This window comes from Amblyraja radiata, chromosome 15 (assembly GCF_010909765.2).
Source record: "Amblyraja radiata isolate CabotCenter1 chromosome 15, sAmbRad1.1.pri, whole genome shotgun sequence".
Lineage (NCBI taxonomy): Eukaryota > Metazoa > Chordata > Chondrichthyes > Rajiformes > Rajidae > Amblyraja > Amblyraja radiata.
The window spans coordinates 22,500,576-22,522,139 of record NC_045970.1 but is presented as its reverse complement, the minus strand read 5'-3'; the positions used below and the strand labels follow the sequence as shown (position 1 = coordinate 22,522,139).

Below are 21,564 nucleotides of genomic sequence, written 5' to 3'. Positions count from 1 at the left end.
ATACAGCATGGAAACAGGCAATTTGGCTCAACTTACCCATACCTGTTAAGGTACCCCATTATGCTAGTCCCACCTTCCCGTGTTTTGGCCCTCGAAGCTGTTCCAATCTGTGTACCTGTCCAAATGTCTCTTCATTGTTGTTATAGTACCTGTCTCAACTACCTCCTCTTAACTTTTAGCCGCATCTTCCCATCTCCATCCCTTTCTGTAGAGACAGTTCCCACTGCAACTCCCTGGTCAATAGACAATAGGGAGGTTGCACGGCAGTCGGGTCACGACCCATGACCCGTACTGTTGCTACGCTACTCCAACTGGAGTACACGTAATGAACTGCAGGTAAGCACTGACCATTGTTTCCAGCATAGCGGGCCTGTTAAAACTGGCCGAAATTGTCAATTTTTGTGCTGTAAATAATTATGGAAATCGGGATAAGCGTGAGAGACATTTAGCCTACTTCAGTATTCCAAAAGTGTGGAGAAATGACGGTAGATAAAAGCGAGAGCTGAAGGGACAACAACAGCCAAAGTTCTTGGCGAACATTGGCTGTTTGCTCACTGCATTTCATCAACAGTAAGGCATTATTTGTGTTTTTTCTTGATTCCTTTGGCATCTAAAAAGTTTCAGAAGTGATAAATCTGGCTGTAAAATGTTAAAATCGCCCATGGTTCTCGTGGGTTTTTACATACAAAAAGAAAATGCCTCTGAAGCAAAATTTACAACCAGATTTATCACTTCTGAGACTTTTTAGATACCAAAGGAATCAAGGAAAAAACACAAATAATGCCTTGCTATTGATGAAATGCAGTAAGCAAACGTGATAATTCCCAATATTTTCAATTTTGATATCTGCCCAGCCAATGTTCGCCAAGCAGTTTAGCTGTTGTTGTCCCTTCAGCTCTCGCTTCTCTTTACCTTCATTTCGTTTCACTTTTGGATCTTTGAAGTTGGGTACATGTCTCTCATGCTTACCCCGATTTCCACAATTTCTTACAGCGCAAAAATTCAACATTTTAGCGGTTTTTAATAGGTAGGAAAGTACGCGTTTCGTGTATTAAAAACATACACCGGAAGCTGCGATGTCCTCCAGATGGATTGAGGGGCTCTGTGCGTCAAGCCCTATGACCCAGTGACCCTCCCTATAGACAATAGGTGCAGGAGTAGACCATTCGGCCCTTCGAGCCAACACTGCCATTCAATGTGATCATGGCTGATCATCCCCAATCAGTACCCTGTTCCTGCCTTCTCCCCATATCCCCTGACTCTGCTATCTTTATCCCCTGACTCTGTACTTCCCCTTTTCCCAACTTGACGCCATTTAGATAGTAATCTGCCTTCCTGTTTTTGATACCAAAGTGGATAACATCACATTTATCCACATCAAACATCATCTGCCATGCATCTGCCCACTCCCCTAACCTGTCCAAGTCACCCTGCATTCTCATAGCATCCTCCTCACAGTTCACACTGCCACCCAGCTTTGTGTCATCTGCACATTTGCTAATGTTACTTTGAATTCCTTCATCCAAATCATTGATGTATATTGTAAATAGCTGCGGTCCCAGCACCGAGCCTTGCTGTACCCCACTAGTCACTGCCTGCCATTCTGAAAGGGACCCGTTAATCCCTACTCTTTGTTTCCTGTCTGCCAACCAATTTTCTAACCATGTCAGCACTCTACCCCCAATACCATGTGCCCTAATTTTGACCACTAATCTCCTATGTGGGACCTTATCAAATGCTTTCTGAAAGTCCAGGTACACTACATCCACTCTCCCTTGTCCATTTTCCTAGTTACATCCTCAAAAAATTCCAGAAGATTAGTCAAGCATGATTTCCCCTTTGTAAATCCATGCTGACTCGGACCGATCCTGTTACTGCTATCCAAATGTGCGGCCATTTCATCTTTTATAACTACAGCATTTTCCCCCACCGCTGATGTCGGGCTAACTGATCTATAATTCCCTGTTTTCTCTCTCCCGCCTTTCTTAAAAAGTGGGATAACATTAGCTACCCATCAATCCACAGGAACTGATCCTGAGTCTATAGAACATTGGAAAATTATCACCAATGAATCTACGATTTCTAGAGCCACTTCCTTAAGTACCCTGGGATGCAGACCATCAGGTCCTGGGGATTTATCAGCTTCAGTCCCATCAGTCTACCCAACACCATTTGCTGCCTAATGTGGATTTCTTTCAGTTCTTCTGTCACCCCAGATCCTCTGGCCACTACTATATCAGGAAGATTGTTTGTGTCCTCAGTGAAGATGGATCCAAAGTACCTGTTCAACACATCTGCCATTTCCTTGTTCCCCATAATAAATTCACCTTTTTCGGTCTTCAAGGGTCCAACTTTGGTCTTAACTAATTCTTTCCTCTTCACATACCTAAAGAAGCTTTTACTATCCTCCTTTATATTCTTGGCTAGCTTACCATCCTTTCTCCCCATATTGTCTTTTTTGTTATCTTCTGTTGCTCTTTAAACATTACCCGATCCTCTTGCTTCCTGCTCATCTTTGCTATGTTGTACTTCTCTTTTATTTTTATACTGTCCCTGGCGTCCCTTGTCAGCCACGGTTCCCCTTACTCCCCTTGGAATCTTTCTTCCTCCTAGGAATGAACTGATCCTGCACCTTCTGTATTATTCCTAGAAATACCTGCCATTGTTGTTCCACTGTCATCCCTGCTAGGGTATCTTTCCAGTGAACTTTGGCTAGCTTCTCCCTCATGGCCCCATAGTCCCCTTTATTCAACTGTAACACTGACGCCTCCGATCTACCCTTCTCCCTCTCCAATTGTAGATTAAACCTGACCATATTATGGTCACTACCTCCTAATGGCTCATTAACCTCAAGTTCCTTTATCAATCCGGTTCATTACATAACACTAAATCCAGAATTGCCTTCTCCCTGGTAGGCTCCAATACAAGCTGCTCTAAGAATCCATCACAAAGGCACTCTACAAAGTCCCTTTCTTGGGGTCCAGTACCAACCTGATTTTCACAGTCTACCTGCATGTTGAAATCTCCCATAACAACCACAGCATTACTTTTGCTACATGCCAATTTTAACTCCCGATTCAACTTGCACCCTATGTCCAGGCTACAGTTTGGGGGCCTGTAGATAAGTCCCATTAGGGTATTTTTACCCTTACAATTCCTTAGTTCTATCCATACTGACTCCACATCTCCTGTTTCAATGTCACCCTTTGCAAGGGACTGAATTTTATTCCTCACCAACAGAGCAACCCACCCTGTCTGCCCACCTGTCTGTCTTTTCGATAGGAGGTATACCCTTGAATATTCAGTTCCCAGCCCTGGCCCTCTTGCAGCCATGTCTTTGTAATTCCCACAACATCATACTTGCCAATTTCTAACTGAGCCTCAAGCTCGTCCACTTTGTTTCTTATACTTTGCACATTCATATACAACACTTGACCTCCGTATTCACGTCCCCCCCTCGCACCGCTCGCAATTGGTCCTGACCGTGCTCTTTCATCCCTTCTCGAACTTTCCTTCCCATTAATTCGATAATCTTTTGTAATTTTTCCTGTACTCACTTCTTCAACTCCATCTTTATACTCCCAATGTGTCAATCCCTCCCCCCCACTATATAGTTTAAACCCACACGTGCAGCCCTAGCAAACCTGCCTGCCAGAATGTTGGTCCCCCTCCAGTTAAGGTGTAACCCATCCCTTTTGAACAGGTCACCCCTACCCCAGAAGAGATCCCAGTGGTCTATAAATCTAAATCCTTGCTCCCTGCACCAGCCCCTCAGCCACACATTAAAATCCTCTATCTCCCTGTTCCCGTCCTCACTAGCATGAGGTGCAATCCAGAGATAACCACCCTAGAAGTCCTGCTTTTCTTCTTCCTAACTCTCTGAACTCGCGTTGGAGAAGCTCCTTCCTCTTCTTCCCGATGTCGTTTGTGCCTACGTGCACAACTACTGCCGGCTGTTTACCTTCTCTCTCTCTCGAGGATGTTCTGAATTCGGCTCGTGACTTCCTGAACCCTGGCACCAGGGAGGCAACAGACCATCTTCGCGTCTCGTCTGCCGCCACAGAATCTCCTGTCTGCTCCTCGGACAATGGAGTCACCCACCACTATGGCTCTGCCAGACGCCGGTCGAGTCCCATCTCAAGGATTGGAGCCACTGACGTGTCCGGAAGCATCGTCTCCCCCGACAGTTCCCAAGAGAGCGTACGTGTTTTCATTAGGCACAGCCACCTGGGTTTCCTGCACTCCACGGTTACCACCCTTTCTCTCAGTCACACATCTTCGTTCTTCCCGTATCATCGGCGTGACAACCTCACTGTAGGTCTTGTCCAGGAAACACTTGTTTTCCCCCATGGCCCTGAGGTCATCCAGCTGCTTCTCCAGTGCCCCAACACCGTCCTTCAGGAGCTGAAGCTGGACGCACTTGCCACAGTTGTAGCAGCCAGAGGCTCCATCCGTGTCCCTGGGCCCCCACATTCTGCAAGCATCACATTGTCTCATCTGTCCTGTCATGTGTTCACCACGTCCCATCCTCTCCAGCTTTTTGCGTAGTTTCCTCTCCTCGGCCTCCTCGCCAAAGACTCTCTGCCGCTCCTCTAGAGCAGTTTTGCTTATATTGACTGATAAATTGCCTAATTTACCAATTTACAAACCCAATTCCTCAGTTTTAAAACTGTTTTCTCCCTGTGACTTACCTTTCCCAAAGGTTTCAGTCAATAAGCTCTTCTCCCTGCTTCTCTGATTGCTGTTTGTCCAAGATCCACGTAAGCACTGGGCTAACACTGGCTTTTTGGCGCTCTTTTTAAACTGTTTTTCCCCACTGACTCCTTTCCCACAGGTTTCAGCCAATAGGCTCTTCTCCCTGCTTCTCTTTGATTGCTGGTTGTCCAAGATCCACGTCAGCACTGGGCTGACGTGGTCAACTCGTCCCTTCCCACCCAAACCTCCCCAGGGACTTTCCCCTGCAACCACAGGAGATGTAACACCTGTCCCTATACGTGACCTCTCGACTCCGTCCAAGGACCCCGACAGTCTTTTCAGGTGAGGCAGCGGTTCCTTGCACCTCATCCAACCTCATCTCTGCTGTTCCAGGTGTGGACTCCTGTATATCAGCGAGACCAAGTGCAGGCTCAGTGATCGTTTCGCTGAGCACCGCCCTTCAGTCTGTCTAAACCTACCTTATTTCCCGGTTGCTCAACACTTTAACTCCCCTTCCCATTCCCACACTGACCTTTCTGTCCTGGGCCTCCTCCATTTGTCAGAGTGAGGCCCAGCGCACATTAGAGGAACAGCACCTCATATTTCGCTTGGATTGTATATTAATGATTTGGATGAGGGGATTGAAGACTTTGTGGATGATACGAAAATAGGTGGAGGGGCAGGTAGTGTAAAGAAAGCAGGAACTCTGCAGAAAGACTTGGGTAGGTTGGGAAATTGTGCAGAAAAATGGCAGATGGAATATAGTGTGGCAAAGTGTTGACTCGTGCATTTTCGTAGTAGGAATAAAGGGGTAGACTATTTTCTAAATGGGGAGAAAATCCAGAAATCGGAGGTGCAAATGGACTTGGGAATCAAAGGCCGTTCTTTTAGAAAGGAGATGAGGAATTTCTTTAGTCAGTGGGTGCTGTATCTGGAATTCTTTGCTTTAGAAGGCTGTGGAGGCCAAGTCTCTGGATATTTTTAAGGCAGTGATAGATAGATTCTTGATTAGTAAGGGTGTTAGGAAGGAGCGATAGATCAGCCATTATTGAATGATGGGGTAAACCTGATGGACCGCATGGTCCTATCATTTATGATCTTATGATTTAAAACTGAGATGAGTAGAAAATTATTGAGGGTAATGAATCTAGAATTCCCTGTGGGTGGTGGAGGCCAGATCGTTAGATATACTTAAGGTGGCCATAGATATATATTTCAAGGAATTCAGAGTAATTGTAAGCTGGCACAGAAGAAGACTTAAGGCCAGCATCGATTAGCAATGACTATATTGAATGGTAACTCATGTAGTTTGAGCATTTTGGCCCAACTTGGGATAATACCGTTGAGAGGTTTTGCCTAATTGACTAATGTATATGTTTTGGGTGACTTACAAATTGCAGATCAATTAGATTCCCTTTATATTAAAATATTTGATATTGGTTGCAGAAACTGGATTTGGAATAGGATGTTATAATGTATCTGGAATTGTTTCATTTCTTGCTTAAAAATATATGACTGGGAGCCATCATTGAGATATCCACAGTTTATATCAAATAACTTGCCCAGAAGACAAATGTAATGAAACCTTTCATGGATGCTCCCAAGACTGGAAGTGACAGCATCTTGCCTGTGAAGGGTTGTAAGGGAAATGTCTGAACCAGCAACCTTGCAGATTTTTTTAAATCTTGGGGTGTGTGAGGAGAGAGGCGGGTGGGGTGGGGGGGGTGGGGGGGGGGGGGGGGGGGGGGGGAGGAGAAGAAGAGATAAATGGTACAATGGTGTACAAGATAAGTGGTGGCACAGGCAGAAACAGGGTAATAATGCAGGGTTCGAAACTAACGGTTGCCAATGGCCACCTAAAGTCCCGCCGGGCAACCTAAAAGCCGTGTAATTTTGCCCAGCTTGGCCCCACTCTCTCTCTCTCACTCTCCGTCTCCGCCCGCCATCCGTGTCTGGGCTGCCGAGTCTCCGCTCTCCAGCCGCTCCTCATCCGCCGACACAGCCGGCCGCCTTGCACATGCACACCGCCACGGCCAGCACATCCTCGGCTTCCCTGCACATGCGCACTGCCACGGCCACTGGTCGGTGCCGGACATTTTCCCCCTCCCTTTGCATAGTGGGAGATCTGGCCGCCATTGCTGTCCGGTCGCCACCTCGCTGCGATCGCTGAAACCCAACGCAGAATCACCCCCTGGAGCTGAAGTAACTCCCTGGAGTAACTCTTGCTTCTTGGTTTCCTGGTCCTCCAAAAATATTCCAAATGGAATTTGAACTGGAGGTGGTGGAGGGTGGACTTAAGTAAAAAAGAGTTCTTGGGGGGGGGGGGGGGGGGAAGAGCTACCTTAAATTTCCCACCAATGGCTTCCAAACCAGGGCATCGGAGATGTCCTCATTCTTTAGGGAACGGGGGTTCCCCTCTTCCACTATTGATGAGGCTCTCACCAGGGTCTCTTCTATACCACGTAACTCTGCTCTCACTCCCTGAATAATCCACCCAGATTTTTGTTTGGAAGTGGAAAGAAATAATAGAAATTGCAATGTGTAAAAAGAGTTGAGATACTGTATTGTAATTTTGCTGCATGTCATTGTGGTATATATCATGTCTTGATTGTTGAATATGTTTAGTTTGTGACTTTATTTGAAGCTGAAATAATATGTGAATGCTTCATTGAGCATAATTCCGACTGGTAGCTATGCACTTCGTCCGAGCACATTAATGCACGCGTCATGCAAGCCGTCTTGAATGACCACCTAAACTCATTTGGCAACCTAAAAAGCTGCCTAGGTTGCCCGGCTGGCATCAGAGAAAAAAATGTTAAGTGAGAGCCCTGTAATCGGACAGGAATATATAAAATATTTGCCTGCAACATTATTGATTATATCAGGTTAGGAAATATGTCTTGACTTGGCCTGCAAATGTATTGTCTTGAACCCCCAACATTATATTGGTTGTATTACCCATTAGTTCATATCCCTCTAAATCCAGACATCCAATACAGTCAACTTTCACTACTAGGCAAAATCAGAAGAAAAAAAAAGTTAAAATTCAACATTATTTGAACACTTAATGCAGACTGGTGTGAGAACTTGTTTTATTGGAGTAGGATGAACGACCAGAACGGGTTGGAAAATTGAGTTGGCAAACACATTAAGTGCACAATCTATCAAAAAGCCAAGCTATTGGAAATAATACTAAACTATTGGAAATAATGTGAAGCTTTTTAAAACCGATTTGTTAATTTTATTGAGAAAATTATCTTGTACTTGCATTTGATTATGAACCAAACTATCTATATATCTATATAATATATAATATATATATATGTTATCAGCTTTGATTTTGGATATAGGCCTGAGCAGGAGATGACCATGTTCAGAATGCTTCCAATCATTTTACATAATGTGAAACATTGCATTTTATTAATTTCTGAATGCTTGAATAAACTGGTTAATTTATCCATATAATGAATCTGCCAGACACTGCAACAGGCTTTTAAACTTAGCAAGTCAAAGCAAACTATTATAGCACTGCACTTCAGGAACATTCGGATTTGAAATTCTTGAACAAAAGGCGGCAGGAAAGATGATAATCTAATAATAATAATAATAAATTTTATTTATTGGCCGCCTTTCAGACATCTCAAGGACACCTTACATAGGTTAACAGGAATATAAACATATAATCAGAAAATAAATAATAAAGACATCACAGAAACACAAATTAAAAACAGAATTCAGTCCAAAAACAAAAAATCAAAAACACAATGTGAAGAGAGAGCAGCGGCAGCTAAAGCGCGCCAGTGTCCACTCTCCCTTCACGGCAGCCATCTTGGACAAAGACTAACAGGATTACCTTACAGACAAAAAAAATCATCCCCCCACAATGGATACCACTGTGGGGGAAGGCACAATGTCCAGTCCCCACCCCAATTTCACCCCAAAGTCAGGCCCATTGAGGCCACCACAATTGCCTCTACGGAGGCCTGATGTTCCTGGCCGTTCTCACCGGGTGGTGTTGCCCCGGCGTCGGGAGAGTCCTCTCAGCGGCTGGGCCACCTGGAACGGCCGCTTTCTAGCTGGAGACCGCGGCTTCCGAAGCAGACAAGGCCGCGCCGGTTTGGAGCTCCCAGGCTCCCGATGTTGAAATCGGCGCCGCCCGCTCCGCTCCGCAGACCCGCAAGCCCGTAGGTGTTGAACACGGCGGTCCAGCTCACCGGAGCTCCAGCGCATCGATCCAGCGCGGCGACCCAGGCAAGGCATCGCCCGCTCTGCTCCACGATGGCGCTCCAGCGCTGTGCCACCACCGAGGCCGAGGTGCTGGGCGGTCCCCGCCAGGAAACGGTGCTCCAAGCCCGCTGGTAGGCCACGAGGACGGGTCGACGGGCAGCCCGGAGAAAGAGCTGCCTCACCGACCGATCTGATTACATTACATTATATTAAGCAAATACAAATTTGATTTGACCATGATAATTATCATTTTCATAGGATTATTCCAATCGTCAATTGTGGTAGGTTAAGTATTCCATTTTTATTCCTAATGTTTCAGCAGTTGGCTGGCTGCTTTGATAGAGTTTCAATTTGGTATGTCACTCCTGGACTTTTCTGCTTTGCAAGATAGGAACCAATTGATTTTTAAAAAAAAAAGATGACTCTTGTACATAAAATTAACTTCTCCATCTCATACTTGTTTAAGGGAGTCTAATTAAGGCCGCTGTTTGTTACAATTAGAAAATGAAAAGACAGGGCTCGAAATTAACGGTTGCCCGGGTGCCATTGACCACTCAAAGCGCCGCCGGGCAACCTAAACACCGAGTAATTTTGCCCGGCTTGGCAACCAGATACTGGTTTGTACCGAAGAAAGACACAAAAACTGGAGTAACTCTGCGGGTTAGGCAGCATCTCTGGAGAAAAGGAACGCGACATTTTGTGTCGGCGGTGACGGTTGTATTGCGTGGGAAAGATGCTGGGTGCGGGGTGACGAAGGGTCGCAGCGAATGACGGCCCCCGAACAGCGACAGCGGCTCATCTCCTCCTCCCGCCCCCTGCCCGCCCTGATAAGGGCCGCTGCTTGCAAACCCGCTGACGGCGCACTTTCAAAACAAACCCCCCCGCACGCCGAGGCCGGGAGGAAGGAGGGAGGGGGAGGCCTCAGCGTGCGGGAGGGTTTGTATTGAAAGCGGTTATGCCGTTAGCGGGTTTGCAAGCAGCGTCCGCTATCAGGGAGGAGGGAGCTGCTCTCGCGGCGGCTCCTGCCGCTGCTGTGCGGGACCCGTCTTTCGCTGCGACACTTCTGAAGCAGCTGCACCACCGATCCGATAGCTATAGGGTCTTTGAGCTTCACTGCTCGGCCCCGCACTTTGCTGTTGGCTGGCGGAGGAGGGAGGCGGTGGCGAGGAAATCCCAACGGCCAAGGCAGCGGGGCGATGTTGTCCGAGGAGCGCTGACCCTCTTTACTCCATACCTCGCCCCCCCCCTTCACTCTCTCTCTTGTACGCCCCCTCCACTCCCCCCCCCTTATCCTGGGACCCCTCCTCTACATCCAGCACTGATCCCCATTCCTGCCTCTATTCAGTCCTCATTGACATCCCCTGTGCTCCCCTCCCCATCTCCCCTCCCCCCCAATCTATTCATCCTGCGCTGATCACCCTATCCATCTCGCATTGATTCTCCTGCCCCCCCCCCATCCATCCTACACTGGTTCCCCAATTCACCCTGTACTTGCCCCTTTCCCATCCATCCTGCACTTCTCCTCCATCGATCCTGTACTGATCCCCCATCCATCCTGTACTAATCCACGCATTCATCCCGTACTGACCCACCCTCCATTTACCCTGCACCTTCCCCTCATTCATCCTGCACAGACCCTCCGATCCACACTGTACTGCCCCCCCCCCCCCATTCATCCTGCGCTGATCTCCCCCCCCCCTCATCCATCCTGTACTGATCCTCCCATTCAAGAATGGGGGGAACAGTCTGAAGAAGGGTCTCGACCCGAAACGTTACCTATTTCCTTCGCTCCATAGATGCTGCCTCACCCGCTAAGTTTCTCCAGCACTTTTGTCTACCCCATCCATCCCATACTGAACCCCCCCCCCCCATTCAACATCACTGACATCCCCCGTGCTCTCCCCTCACAATTTTACCTACTCCAACCAACACGTACTAATTCACCTGCCTCAATCCATCCATTCTGCACCGACTGCCTTCTAACCCCCCTCCCCCCCCCCCCCCCCCCCCCCCCCGCCATCTATCCACCCCGCACTGACCCTATTGTCCTGGAAATGTCTTCAGAGCGAACATTGACTATGTTTGATAACGGAATGCAATCAAATGTGTTTTAATTCCCAATGTTATTATTTGTTTTAATCCATAAAGATGGATTAATTATATTGTGAACACGTGAAACATTAAAACCGCAGTGTTCGATTGTCACTGCTACCGTTGACACGTTATTACAGAATTCATTTTAACGGCAAATCAATGCTCTTATGGAATATCAGTACTGCAGTTATTTAATGAGCAACATTCACAACTATACGTACGCATATATGTTACCATGTTCCAGGATTTATTGACACAGGTTGATCATACGCTGAATAATCCAACCACATTTTTGTTTGGAAGTGGAAAGAACTAATAGAAATTGTATTCATTGCAATGTGTAAAAAGAGTTGAGATACTGTCATAATTTTGCTGCATGTCATTGTGGGATATATCATGTCTTGATTGGTGAATGTTTAGTTTGTGACTATTTGAAGCAGAAATAATATGTGAATGCTTAATTGAGTATAATTCCGACTGGTAACTACGCACTTCATCCGAGCACATTATCGCACGCGTCATGCAAGCCATCTTAAATGACCACCTAAACTGTCATTTGGCAACCTAAAAAGCTGCCAAGGTTGCCCGGCTGGCAACAGGGAAAAAAAGTTAAGCGAGAGCCCTGAAAGCACTAGTGCATTCGATTGCAAACCCTGTCTTTGCTGTTTTCCCCAAGGTACTATTTAATTCCTCCTCGAGGGAAGTAATAATTTATTTTGGTGACTGTAATAATTTCCTTCCTTGAATTTCTTAGTTTGTCAAGTTTTAGTAAACCCTTTTATTGAGATATTTCATATTTGTGTTTTCAGATGACTGGCTCAAATGAGTTCAAACTAAACCAATGTCCAGAGGATGGAATATCAGCTATTAAGTTCAGCCCAAACACTTCACAGTTCCTCTTGGTGTCATCCTGGGACTGCACTGTCCGTTTGTATGATATCGCATCGAATAATATGCGGCTAAAATACCAACATTCGGGGTCTGTCTTGGATTGTGCTTTTCATGTAAGAGGCTATTCAATTTGCAAATGAATTGTGATTACCGGAGTTTGAAAATGTATTAGTATTGAGCAAAAGGTAATCTTTCCTGTGAGAGGTAACATTCAAGCCATATGATAACAAACATGTTCATTTATTTTGTATAATATAAATAAACTTGCATATGTACTAATTTTAATCCACACTTGATTTATTCCCCCCTCCATTTTTTTGCAATTACCTTTACCTTCTTCTAAGTTATTTTTCTTGTTCTGCTTTTCTAATTCCTTTTAAGAGCACGGGTTCAAGCTTTGGGGCACATTCTACCCCTTACTATGCCAATATTCCAAAATTATATTTTCTTGTCATCAAATTATTTTTCATTATTCCAATATACATATTTTCATGCATCAGGAGCACTTGAGAATTATTTATCTTTAAATTATTTTAATCTATATTTACAAAGACTAGAACACAAAAATAGACTTCTGTACATTTCCTTTGTTAGAGGTCTTGTATTTGGATGAGATGATAAATTATAACCGATCTCTTGGGTAGCAGTAAAAAGATCTTATTAAACTTTAGTGGTAATTTATGGCAGTGGTTCTCAACCTTTTTTCAGTGATGTACCCCGGTGAAATATTTTTTCAGCCAAGTACCCCCTAACCAGCGCAAAAATATATTTTAAAATCTCACGTACCCCCTGGAGTGCCTTCACGTACTCCCAGGGGTACGCGTACCCCCATTTGAGAACCACTGGTTTATGGGATTAACCCTGGAATCGTGGATTTTATATCTCAGTGAGAAAAAAGATTTTCTTGTTATCATATTTGTGAGAGTTGCTTATTTACAATTTGGTTTCAATGGCCTTACATCCCTACCATAATACATTTCAAAAGATGTATTTCATTGCTTGTAAAGTGTCCTGGAATTGTTACGGTACAATATAGAAACAAATAAAATGCTGAAAACACTCATCAGGTTAGACTGCTTCTGTGGAAAAGGAAACAAGAGTTCACGTTTCAGGTCAGAGCCTTCAGACGTTCTGACTGTCAGGCTCAATGATTTTAGCACCTTTTTCTTTTTGGTGGGGAAGATGCTGGAGTCAATTATAAAAGATGAAATAGCCGAACATTTGGATAGCAGTAACAGGATGGCTTTACGAAGGGGAAATCATGCTTGACTAATCTTCTGGAATTTTTTGAAGATGTGACTAGGAAAGTGGACAAGGGAGAGCCAGTGGATGTAGTGTACCTGTACTGTCAGAAAGCATTTGATAAGGTCCCACATAGGAGATTGGTGGGCAGAATTAGGGCACATGGTATTGAGGGTAGAGTGCTGACATGGATAGAGATTTGGTTGGCAGACAGGAAACAAAGAGTAAGGATTAACGGGTCCCTTTCAGAATGGCAGGCAGTGACTAGTGGGGTATCGCAAGGCTCAGTGCTGGGACCGCAGCTATTTACAATATACATCAATAATTTGGATGAAGGGATTCAAAGTAACATTAGCAAATTTGCAGAAGACACAAAGCTGGGTGGCAGTGTGAACTGTGAGGAGGATGCTATGAGAATGCAGGGTGACTTGGACAGGTTGGGGGAGTGGGCAGATGCAGTTTAATGTGGATAAATGTGAGATCCACTTGGCTGGTAAAAACAGGAAGGCAGATTACTATTTAAATGGCGTCAAGTTGGGAAAAGGGGAAGTACAACGCGATCTGGGGGTCCTTGTTCATCTCACAGAGTGGTGAGTGTGACATTCTCTGCCTCAGAGGGCGATGGAGGCAGGTTCTCTGGATGCTTTCAAGAGAGAGCTAGATAGGGCTCTTAAAAATAGCGGAGTTAGGGGATATGGGGAGAAGGCAGGAACGGGGTACTGATTGGGGATGATCAGCCATGATCATATTGAATGGCGGTGCTGGCTCGAAGGGCCGAATGGCCTACTCCTGCACCTATTGTCTATTTCAGATTTGTAGTTTGATTTTCATTTTATGGTTGGGTATAGTTCTACTTTAAACTCCCTTCTGGTATATCCATTCTAATTCTGCTTACTGCTTTCAATATCATTCATTGATTGTTTACTTTCTGAAATAATTTGTACTTGATCAATTCTTTAAATATCTGGCCTCGGGGAGTGAAGGGGAAATGTCCCATGCATGGCTACAAACTGCTTGTCTACAGCTCGGATAAACTCCCTATCCATGTAAGCTATGAAGCAACCCGAATGAGAAGAATCAGTTATGTGATTAGCACTCAATCTTTGAGTATATTGTTCATTTGTACTATATTGCTTTTGCAATCTAAGAGCTTTGGTGCTTTACCTAAAAGGATTACACAGTGTTCTTGCACATACAGCTGTCATGTTAATTTACCTCCATTCGGTACCTGTTTATACCGTGGAAATTTTAATAATTGTGAAGAATGCTTGCATTTTTCATGTAACTACAGTTTAAATACTTTTGCAATTCCATTTTGCATCCTCTGCCTCTTGATAGTGAAGTAACAGATATATGGTCTTGGTACTTTAGAGGGTGAAGTAAACATATCCAATTTGTGAGAGGAGTGAGTTACGTAGAGGGGCAAATTAGTTAAATTTTCTCTGGAATTATGCAGATTCACATCTCATTTTCTTCTACTCCTTTGCACTGCTATTCTCTCTGATTTTGGCCATTTATCCCTTGGGGAATTAAATTAATCTCTGCTTCTCCTGTGCGCTTCCCTGTAGCTGACATCCATGTGACATTAAAATTTGCTCCTGCAATAGGTCACAACTTTTAATAATATTCAGATCAAATGGTGTGCTTGAAATATGGCTTCAACAACGAATAGAACGCTTTGCCATTCTTGACCAATTATTTTGAGTGCAGCATTAGGAACAGTAATTTAAATACTAATCATTGTTTTTGAATTCTTAATGCGTGAATTAGCAGGGGATGAGCAAAATGTTAAGGATAAATAGCAGGTATTCATTGAATCCTTTACAAAAATGTCATAAAGTGACATTCTGTATTTATAGTGTTTTAGTTAAATTGAGGTAGGCACATTTTAAAAAGTACAGAACTTTTAAAACAAAGTATGGATCTTGGTACTTTATTGATAATGTTTAGTTTAACAAATCCAATTAGTTTGAATACTAAATTAAAAGCAGAGGCAGGGAATACTCAATAGATCAGGCAGTTACTGGAGAGAAAAGGACTGGAAATGTGAGGTACAAAATGTTGCAGATGTTGGAAATCCATAACTAATGCTGAAAATGCACAACGGGCCAGGCCGCTTCTACATGCCCTCCCACATACGGAGATTGTTGGTGAAATGTAGGAAGTTGAAGATGGAGATCCTAGAGTGAGTGGGATAGAGAATTAAGATAATAGGAGACTGGAAGCTTTGTAGTCCACACCGACTAGATAGAAGCAATTGCTCAAACTGCAGTTGCCTTATTTTAGATGGTACTATGTCAAGAATAGTAAATGCATTTGACTGAATTGGGAATATCCACCTTTTCCTTTGTCTAGATGAGAGTTTGATTCCTAGATGGTCGGAAGGAGGAGATAAGAGGGCAAATGTTTCTCCTGTAGTTGGGAAATATGCGATGGAAGAGGAGTTGGGTTTTGTTTGGAAATGGAAGAGAGAGTCAGAGCAATATAGCCCCTTTGGCCCATGGAGTCTGCACCTATCATCAACCTCGCTTGGGTCAATCGCACAATAACACAATTTTTATTCTGACATTCTCATCAACTCCCTCCAGATTATAACGCTCGCCCACACATTAAGACATTTGACGATTCAATCTTCTAATTTGCACATCTTTGAGGTGTGGGAGGGAACCAGAGCATCTGGAAAAACCCTCACTGTCATGGGGAGAACAAGCAAACTCCATGCAGACACACGGGGTTCAAATTCAACTTGGTCGATGCCATTGTGAGACAGAGTCCCTTGTAACAACACTACTGTGCTGCTTGAGTTGTGGAGCGAATTGCCTCCAAGAAATGTTTAAAAGATGAGGGAGAACATGTCTGGTTGGGGAACTTAGATGGAAATGGTAGAAATTAGAGGATAATTGTGTGAAAGGGTAGATATTAGGGATGGTAAATAATGAGGGGAGCTCCATCCTATTATCTCCTGTAAGACTTCTGTTCAATTTTCATAATTTTTTGCAGCTTTGTCATATCTCATCTAATCGTGACACCTTCCATATCAGTGTTTCTGTGACATCTTATTTTCGTTAATTATGGTTTTGAAGTCTTAACTGCATTTGTTCCATTTCCTGTATTTGTTTCTGCTTATTATTCAGTCACTCTCAAAAAGGATAGGGTTCCCCTTGTTCTTGCCATCTCATCATAGTGTTCAGTGGATAATCGTCTTTCCTACTATCTCCAAACAGATACATCTTGCCTCTCATATTGCCATTCTCATGATTCTCTGGAACCCAAACGGTCCTATAAGTAACACAGTGAATCATTGGCAAATTCATGCGTACATTCTCTGCTCGTGATATAGCTTATTTTGCATTGGGGCAATTCGGTCAGATTGGATGACCACCTTTGCCAAACAGATGTCAAATGTTCCTATTATTTGTCATTTTACTACTTTATCCTACTTTCATTCTTCACTCTTCTTTCTAGCCTTTTGGTTTGTTGCAACATTTTATCTTTTATGCATATTACAGCCTGCAGGATTCAATTTAATTAAAGTTATTCATTTACCAATTGCTCAAACTAATGTTAACTGTTTTCATTTCTCAGAGGTACTGCCGTACCTTCTGAGTATTTCAACATTGCTTAATCTCACGTATCGTGCATTGCAATATATCTCAATTTCAGTATTCTTTAATACTCCAGCCCTCTTTCATCTTTTCTTAACATATCCTCCATAAACATCAACCATGATCAACAAATAATCTCTCGGGTGTTATCACCGCTACCACCTTTATTTATTAATTCTCTTAATCTCCAGCCTATCATAGATTCTGTTTTGTTCTCTCCGCCTCTTTCCCCTTGTTTGTTCCTTTAATCATGTTAGATTTCCTTGTTATATTGAAATGTCATTGACCTGAATTGTTAATTGTTCCTCTTATCCCCGACTTCCCTGAATTGCTAAGAATTTCCAGCATTTTTTACATTTTGGAATTCTAGCACCTGTTGTTCATGTAATCATCATTTCTTTGAATCTCCTTTTAAATAGGATCCAACTCATGCGTGGAGTGGCGGATTGGATCTAACACTGAAAATGCGTGATTTAAACACTGACCAAGGTGAGAACTGTTTATTTTAAACATATTGATGTGATAGAATACACTTTTGTAGGTCTCTGTCTATAGTTCAAATTAATTATTGCACCAGTTCACCAGTTACATTAATCTAGGGACCTTATAAGTACCTTTCCTCTTTATATAACTTTTGGGAATTCTGCTGGTCTGCTTGTCCCAAATATTATGTTTATTCAGTATAAACCAAAAGCCTTTATCATGACCATTTTACTCACATACACCTTCTTTCCTTTGCTTCAATCAGTAGCTAGACTATTCCTGGGTTCAATAGTGTCTTTCAGTAATTGGCAATACATTTAACAGTCTGACTCTCAGACCTACCTGTATTTAAAAAAAGTTTTTAATATGAACTTGCTTCTATGGTGCATTGTTCAAGGTCCTTAATGCATTTCTGCATGATTGTGCAGCAATTTTGCTACATACATTTTAAAAAATCTTAAACACCTCTAACAGTTTGATTATGAAGTTTTTAATTGAAACATTTTCTTCAAAGAGATTTGGTTTGAAGTCCTAAGTATTTCCAGCACCTTTCTTTTGTATTCCCCTTTGGATGCCCTGTTTGACTATTCCAACCACCCTTACAGATAATACAGATAATAAGTTACAGATAATAATTTTATGCTGTAAAATATCCTTGCATAAACTTCTTTCCTACAACCCTCAGTCACCCATCTCTATGATCACTAATGGAATACATCTTCTCTCTTTAGCTTATTTAAAGCTACACCTTAGACTTATTTGCTCCAGGTGGAGGTCCCCTACTTTTGCATTCTGACTCCCATAATTGAAATCAATGTTCCTAAAATCATTCTTGTAAATATATTCCGTACTTCCTAGAGTATTCACATCTCTGATAGAAGTGCTAATGGGCCATTTTTTGGCCAAACTGATATGTTACAAATGTTCAGTTATAACTCTCAACCTTCCTACCTACAGGGATTCCACCTGTTCTCTCCATTTGCAACTTGGGATTTCCAAAGATTTATGAACATTTACAGCCAGATTTATCTTCCTGTACATCCTTTAGAGTTATGCCATCCGGTATATTTGGTTCACAAACATTTTTTTCTGATTTCATTAAAAATGGGCATTAAAGGCATCTATATTTCCTACTATTTCCCCCAACTATTCTATGCTTACTATAAAAAACATGGGGTATGCAGAGCTGCCAAGTAGTACGGATTTTCCGTATTTTGAACGGAAATGCGATTAGAACACGGATGTACGATTATGTGTTGTTAAATACGGATTTTAAATACGGAGTTCAGTTCAGTATGAAGAAGGGTCTCGACCAGAAACGTCACCCATTCTTTCTCTCCAGAGTCGCTGCCTGTCCCGCTCCAAATTTCAACCGAGGGCTGTCCGTTTTCACGCGTGGGAATTTTAAATGAAGAGCTGTCGGCCACAGCGCTATGGGTTCTAAAAATAGCGCTACCAGCTGGAGCGCTATGGGCGTTAAACATAGCACTATGGGCTTTACACAGGAAAATTCTTGTATAACAATGAGTCTTTGGAATTCTCTTTCTCAGTAGTAGTTGAGCCTTTGATTATTTTTCAAGCAGTGATAGAATTCTGGATAAGCCTAGTGGTGAAAGGTTACCAGTGGGGTTGCAGTTACATTGGGACTGGGCTTGATTTTACAGAATGGTGGGTGGGCTCAAGGGGGAGGGGGTGGAGAGAGGGAAGGGGGGTGGAGAGAGGGAGAGGATGGAGAGGGGAGGGAGAAGGAAGGGAGTGGGAGGAAGGGAATAAGAGAGGGAGGGAGAAAAAAGGAAGGAGGGTGGGAGGGAGGCAGGGAGGGCTGGAGGGAGGGAGAGAGGAAGGAGGGAGAGAGAGTGAGAGGGAGGCTTCCAAAATGGCTTCTACATCATCATCTGGTGCTAAACACAAGAAGCAGCCGTTCAAACAGCAGTATATAAAGAGATGGCAACAAATGCACTGTCAAGTAAGGTGCATAGAGGACATGTCAATTGGTAGCAAAGTTATGCATTCTTGTACTCTTACATGGGTATGACTGCACATTAAAAAAAATCAGCAAAATGGCACAGTGTAAAATACTGATTTCCTCAGCAAAATAGGTACAGGTACTAGAATACTGAAATGCTCTGACAAAACTTGGCAGCTCTGGATATGGTGATAAAATTCACGTCTGCTGAAGTAGAGATGAATCTGCGAGAAGAGTCGCTTATCTAACAGCAAATAGGATGTCGCTATAACTTGTATGACAGTAACTGTGTACAAGCTGCCTTGCAGGTAGTTGGGGTGATTATTTCATTTGAACCCCAGTGTTGAGCTTTAAAAGTGTGAAAAATGTATAAGAAGGAACTGCAGATGCTGGTTTAAACCGAAGATAAACACAAAAAACTGGAGTAACTCAGCAGGACAGGCAGCATCTCTGGAGAGAAGGAATGGGTGACGTTTTGGGTTAACCCTTCAGACAGGTGAAACAGGTTGCCCCTTGAATGAGTCTGATTTAAATTGATTTAATGATAGTCATATGATAGTCTTTATCATAAGTAAAATGTAGAAGAATCTTTGAGCAAAAAACTATTTAGCTGAGTTGAATTAAATTCCAAATCTCTAGCCAATGTCACTGTTAGCAATGCAATTCTTATTTGCTACTTATTTGTGTTTTAGAGAGAGCGTGGAAACTAGCCCTTTGGCCTCCCAAGTCCAATGATCACCCATACTCTAGTTCTATCCTAGAAAGGGACAATTTACAGAAGCCAATTAACTTACAAATCTGCATGTCTTTGGAATGTGAGTGGAAACCAGAGTACTGGAGAAAAGCCACGTGGTCACAGGGAGAACATACAATTTTTGTACAGACAGCATCTGCAGTCAGGATTGAACCTGGGTCTCTGGCACTAAGGCAAGGCAAGGCAAATTTATTTGTATAGCACCATTCGTGCAAACTGCAATTCAAGGTGCTTTACAGGAAAGAAAAAATAAAATAGTCAATAATTAAAAATTGCAAAATAAGCAATACGACAAATGTATGAATAATAAAACAACGTCAATGAAACAATAAAACGATTTTAAAAAGCACATAAGGGTTAAAATTAGACGGTTAAGATTACCTGCATGTCGGGTTATGGAAAAGCTATACTAAACAACAGTGTTTTTAGGCCTGATTTAAATGCGCTTACAGTCTGTGCACACCTCAGGTGTTCAGGGAGCTTGTTCCACAGGTGTGGAGCATAAAAACCGAATGCTGCTTCAGCCTTTTTAGTTCTGACCCTGGGAACACAGAGTAAACCTGTCCCTGAAGACCTGAGGAGTCTAGGCGCCTCATATACAACAAGTAGGTCAGAGATGTATTTTGGACCAAGACCATTCAGTGCCTTGTAGGTCAGTAACAGAATTTTAAAATCTATCCTCTTACACACAGGGAGCCAGTGCAAAGATTTAAGGACAGGCACTAAGGCAGCAACTCTACTGCTGTGCAACTGTGCTGCCCTGATGGCCAAACAAATTGTGAATAAAAACACCTGCTAGCATCAGCAGCTTGCAATGGGTAAATAATATCAGAAGACTAATTTGTATTAGTTTGGATTTTTTGAAATCCCATGGTATATAACTGTATTGGCAGTGCAGATGGGAAAATTGAATGCTGTATCTTATACACGTGTACAATTGGATGGGTCTATTCCAAGAACCGTAAGAATGTGACCCATATTGCAATTGGGTTTTTATGGTTTACTTTTCTTTACACTAAAATAGTCACAGTTTGTGACAAGGGAGAAACAGTGTTTTCCTGATGTGAATTTTGCTGTTTTTTAAAATAGAATCTATTGTGGGTACCCATGATGCTGCAATTCGTTGCGTTGAATACTCTCCAGAAGTGAACGTAATGGTCACGGGAAGTTGGGATCAAACAGTCAAGCTGTGGGATCCTAGAACACCTTGCAATGCTGGGACATTCGCACAGCCAGAAAGGGTAAGCAGTACTATTGTTTTAAAGTAATGTTTTAGATAGAAGTTGCCTCAATGGTTAATTGTTATTTTAAATCTTGATTTTAGAGATGCAAGTTGGATTTTTATTCTTTATCAATCTCTGTTCTGATTCAAAGGTGAATATTCCCCAGGTATGGAAAATAATTACATGATTTTGTTAAATGATTTAAAATGTTAAATAAATTGTCATGTTTGAAAAACTTTGTCCTCTGTATTCAGAACAGAGACATATTTTGAAATTTGATCTAATTTCAACGGGGATCATGTCAGAAAGTCAGGGCTCTCACTTAACTTTTTTTCACTGATGCCAGCCGGGCAACCTAGGCAGCTTTTTAGGTTGCCAAATGAC

The 21,564-nt window shown here is 42.9% G+C and overlaps 1 protein-coding gene across 1 annotated transcript in view; it reads left to right on the top strand.

The window, feature by feature from the left end:
- Window positions 1-21,564, top strand: part of bub3 (BUB3 mitotic checkpoint protein) — a 48,780-nt gene that overhangs the window by 1,315 nt on the left and 25,901 nt on the right. The window contains exons 2-4 of the mRNA XM_033033763.1: window positions 11,826-12,020; window positions 17,174-17,243; window positions 21,047-21,198. Of these exons, the coding sequence (XP_032889654.1) occupies window positions 11,826-12,020; window positions 17,174-17,243; window positions 21,047-21,198 (417 nt within the window). The remainder of the gene's footprint in view (window positions 1-11,825; window positions 12,021-17,173; window positions 17,244-21,046; window positions 21,199-21,564) is intronic.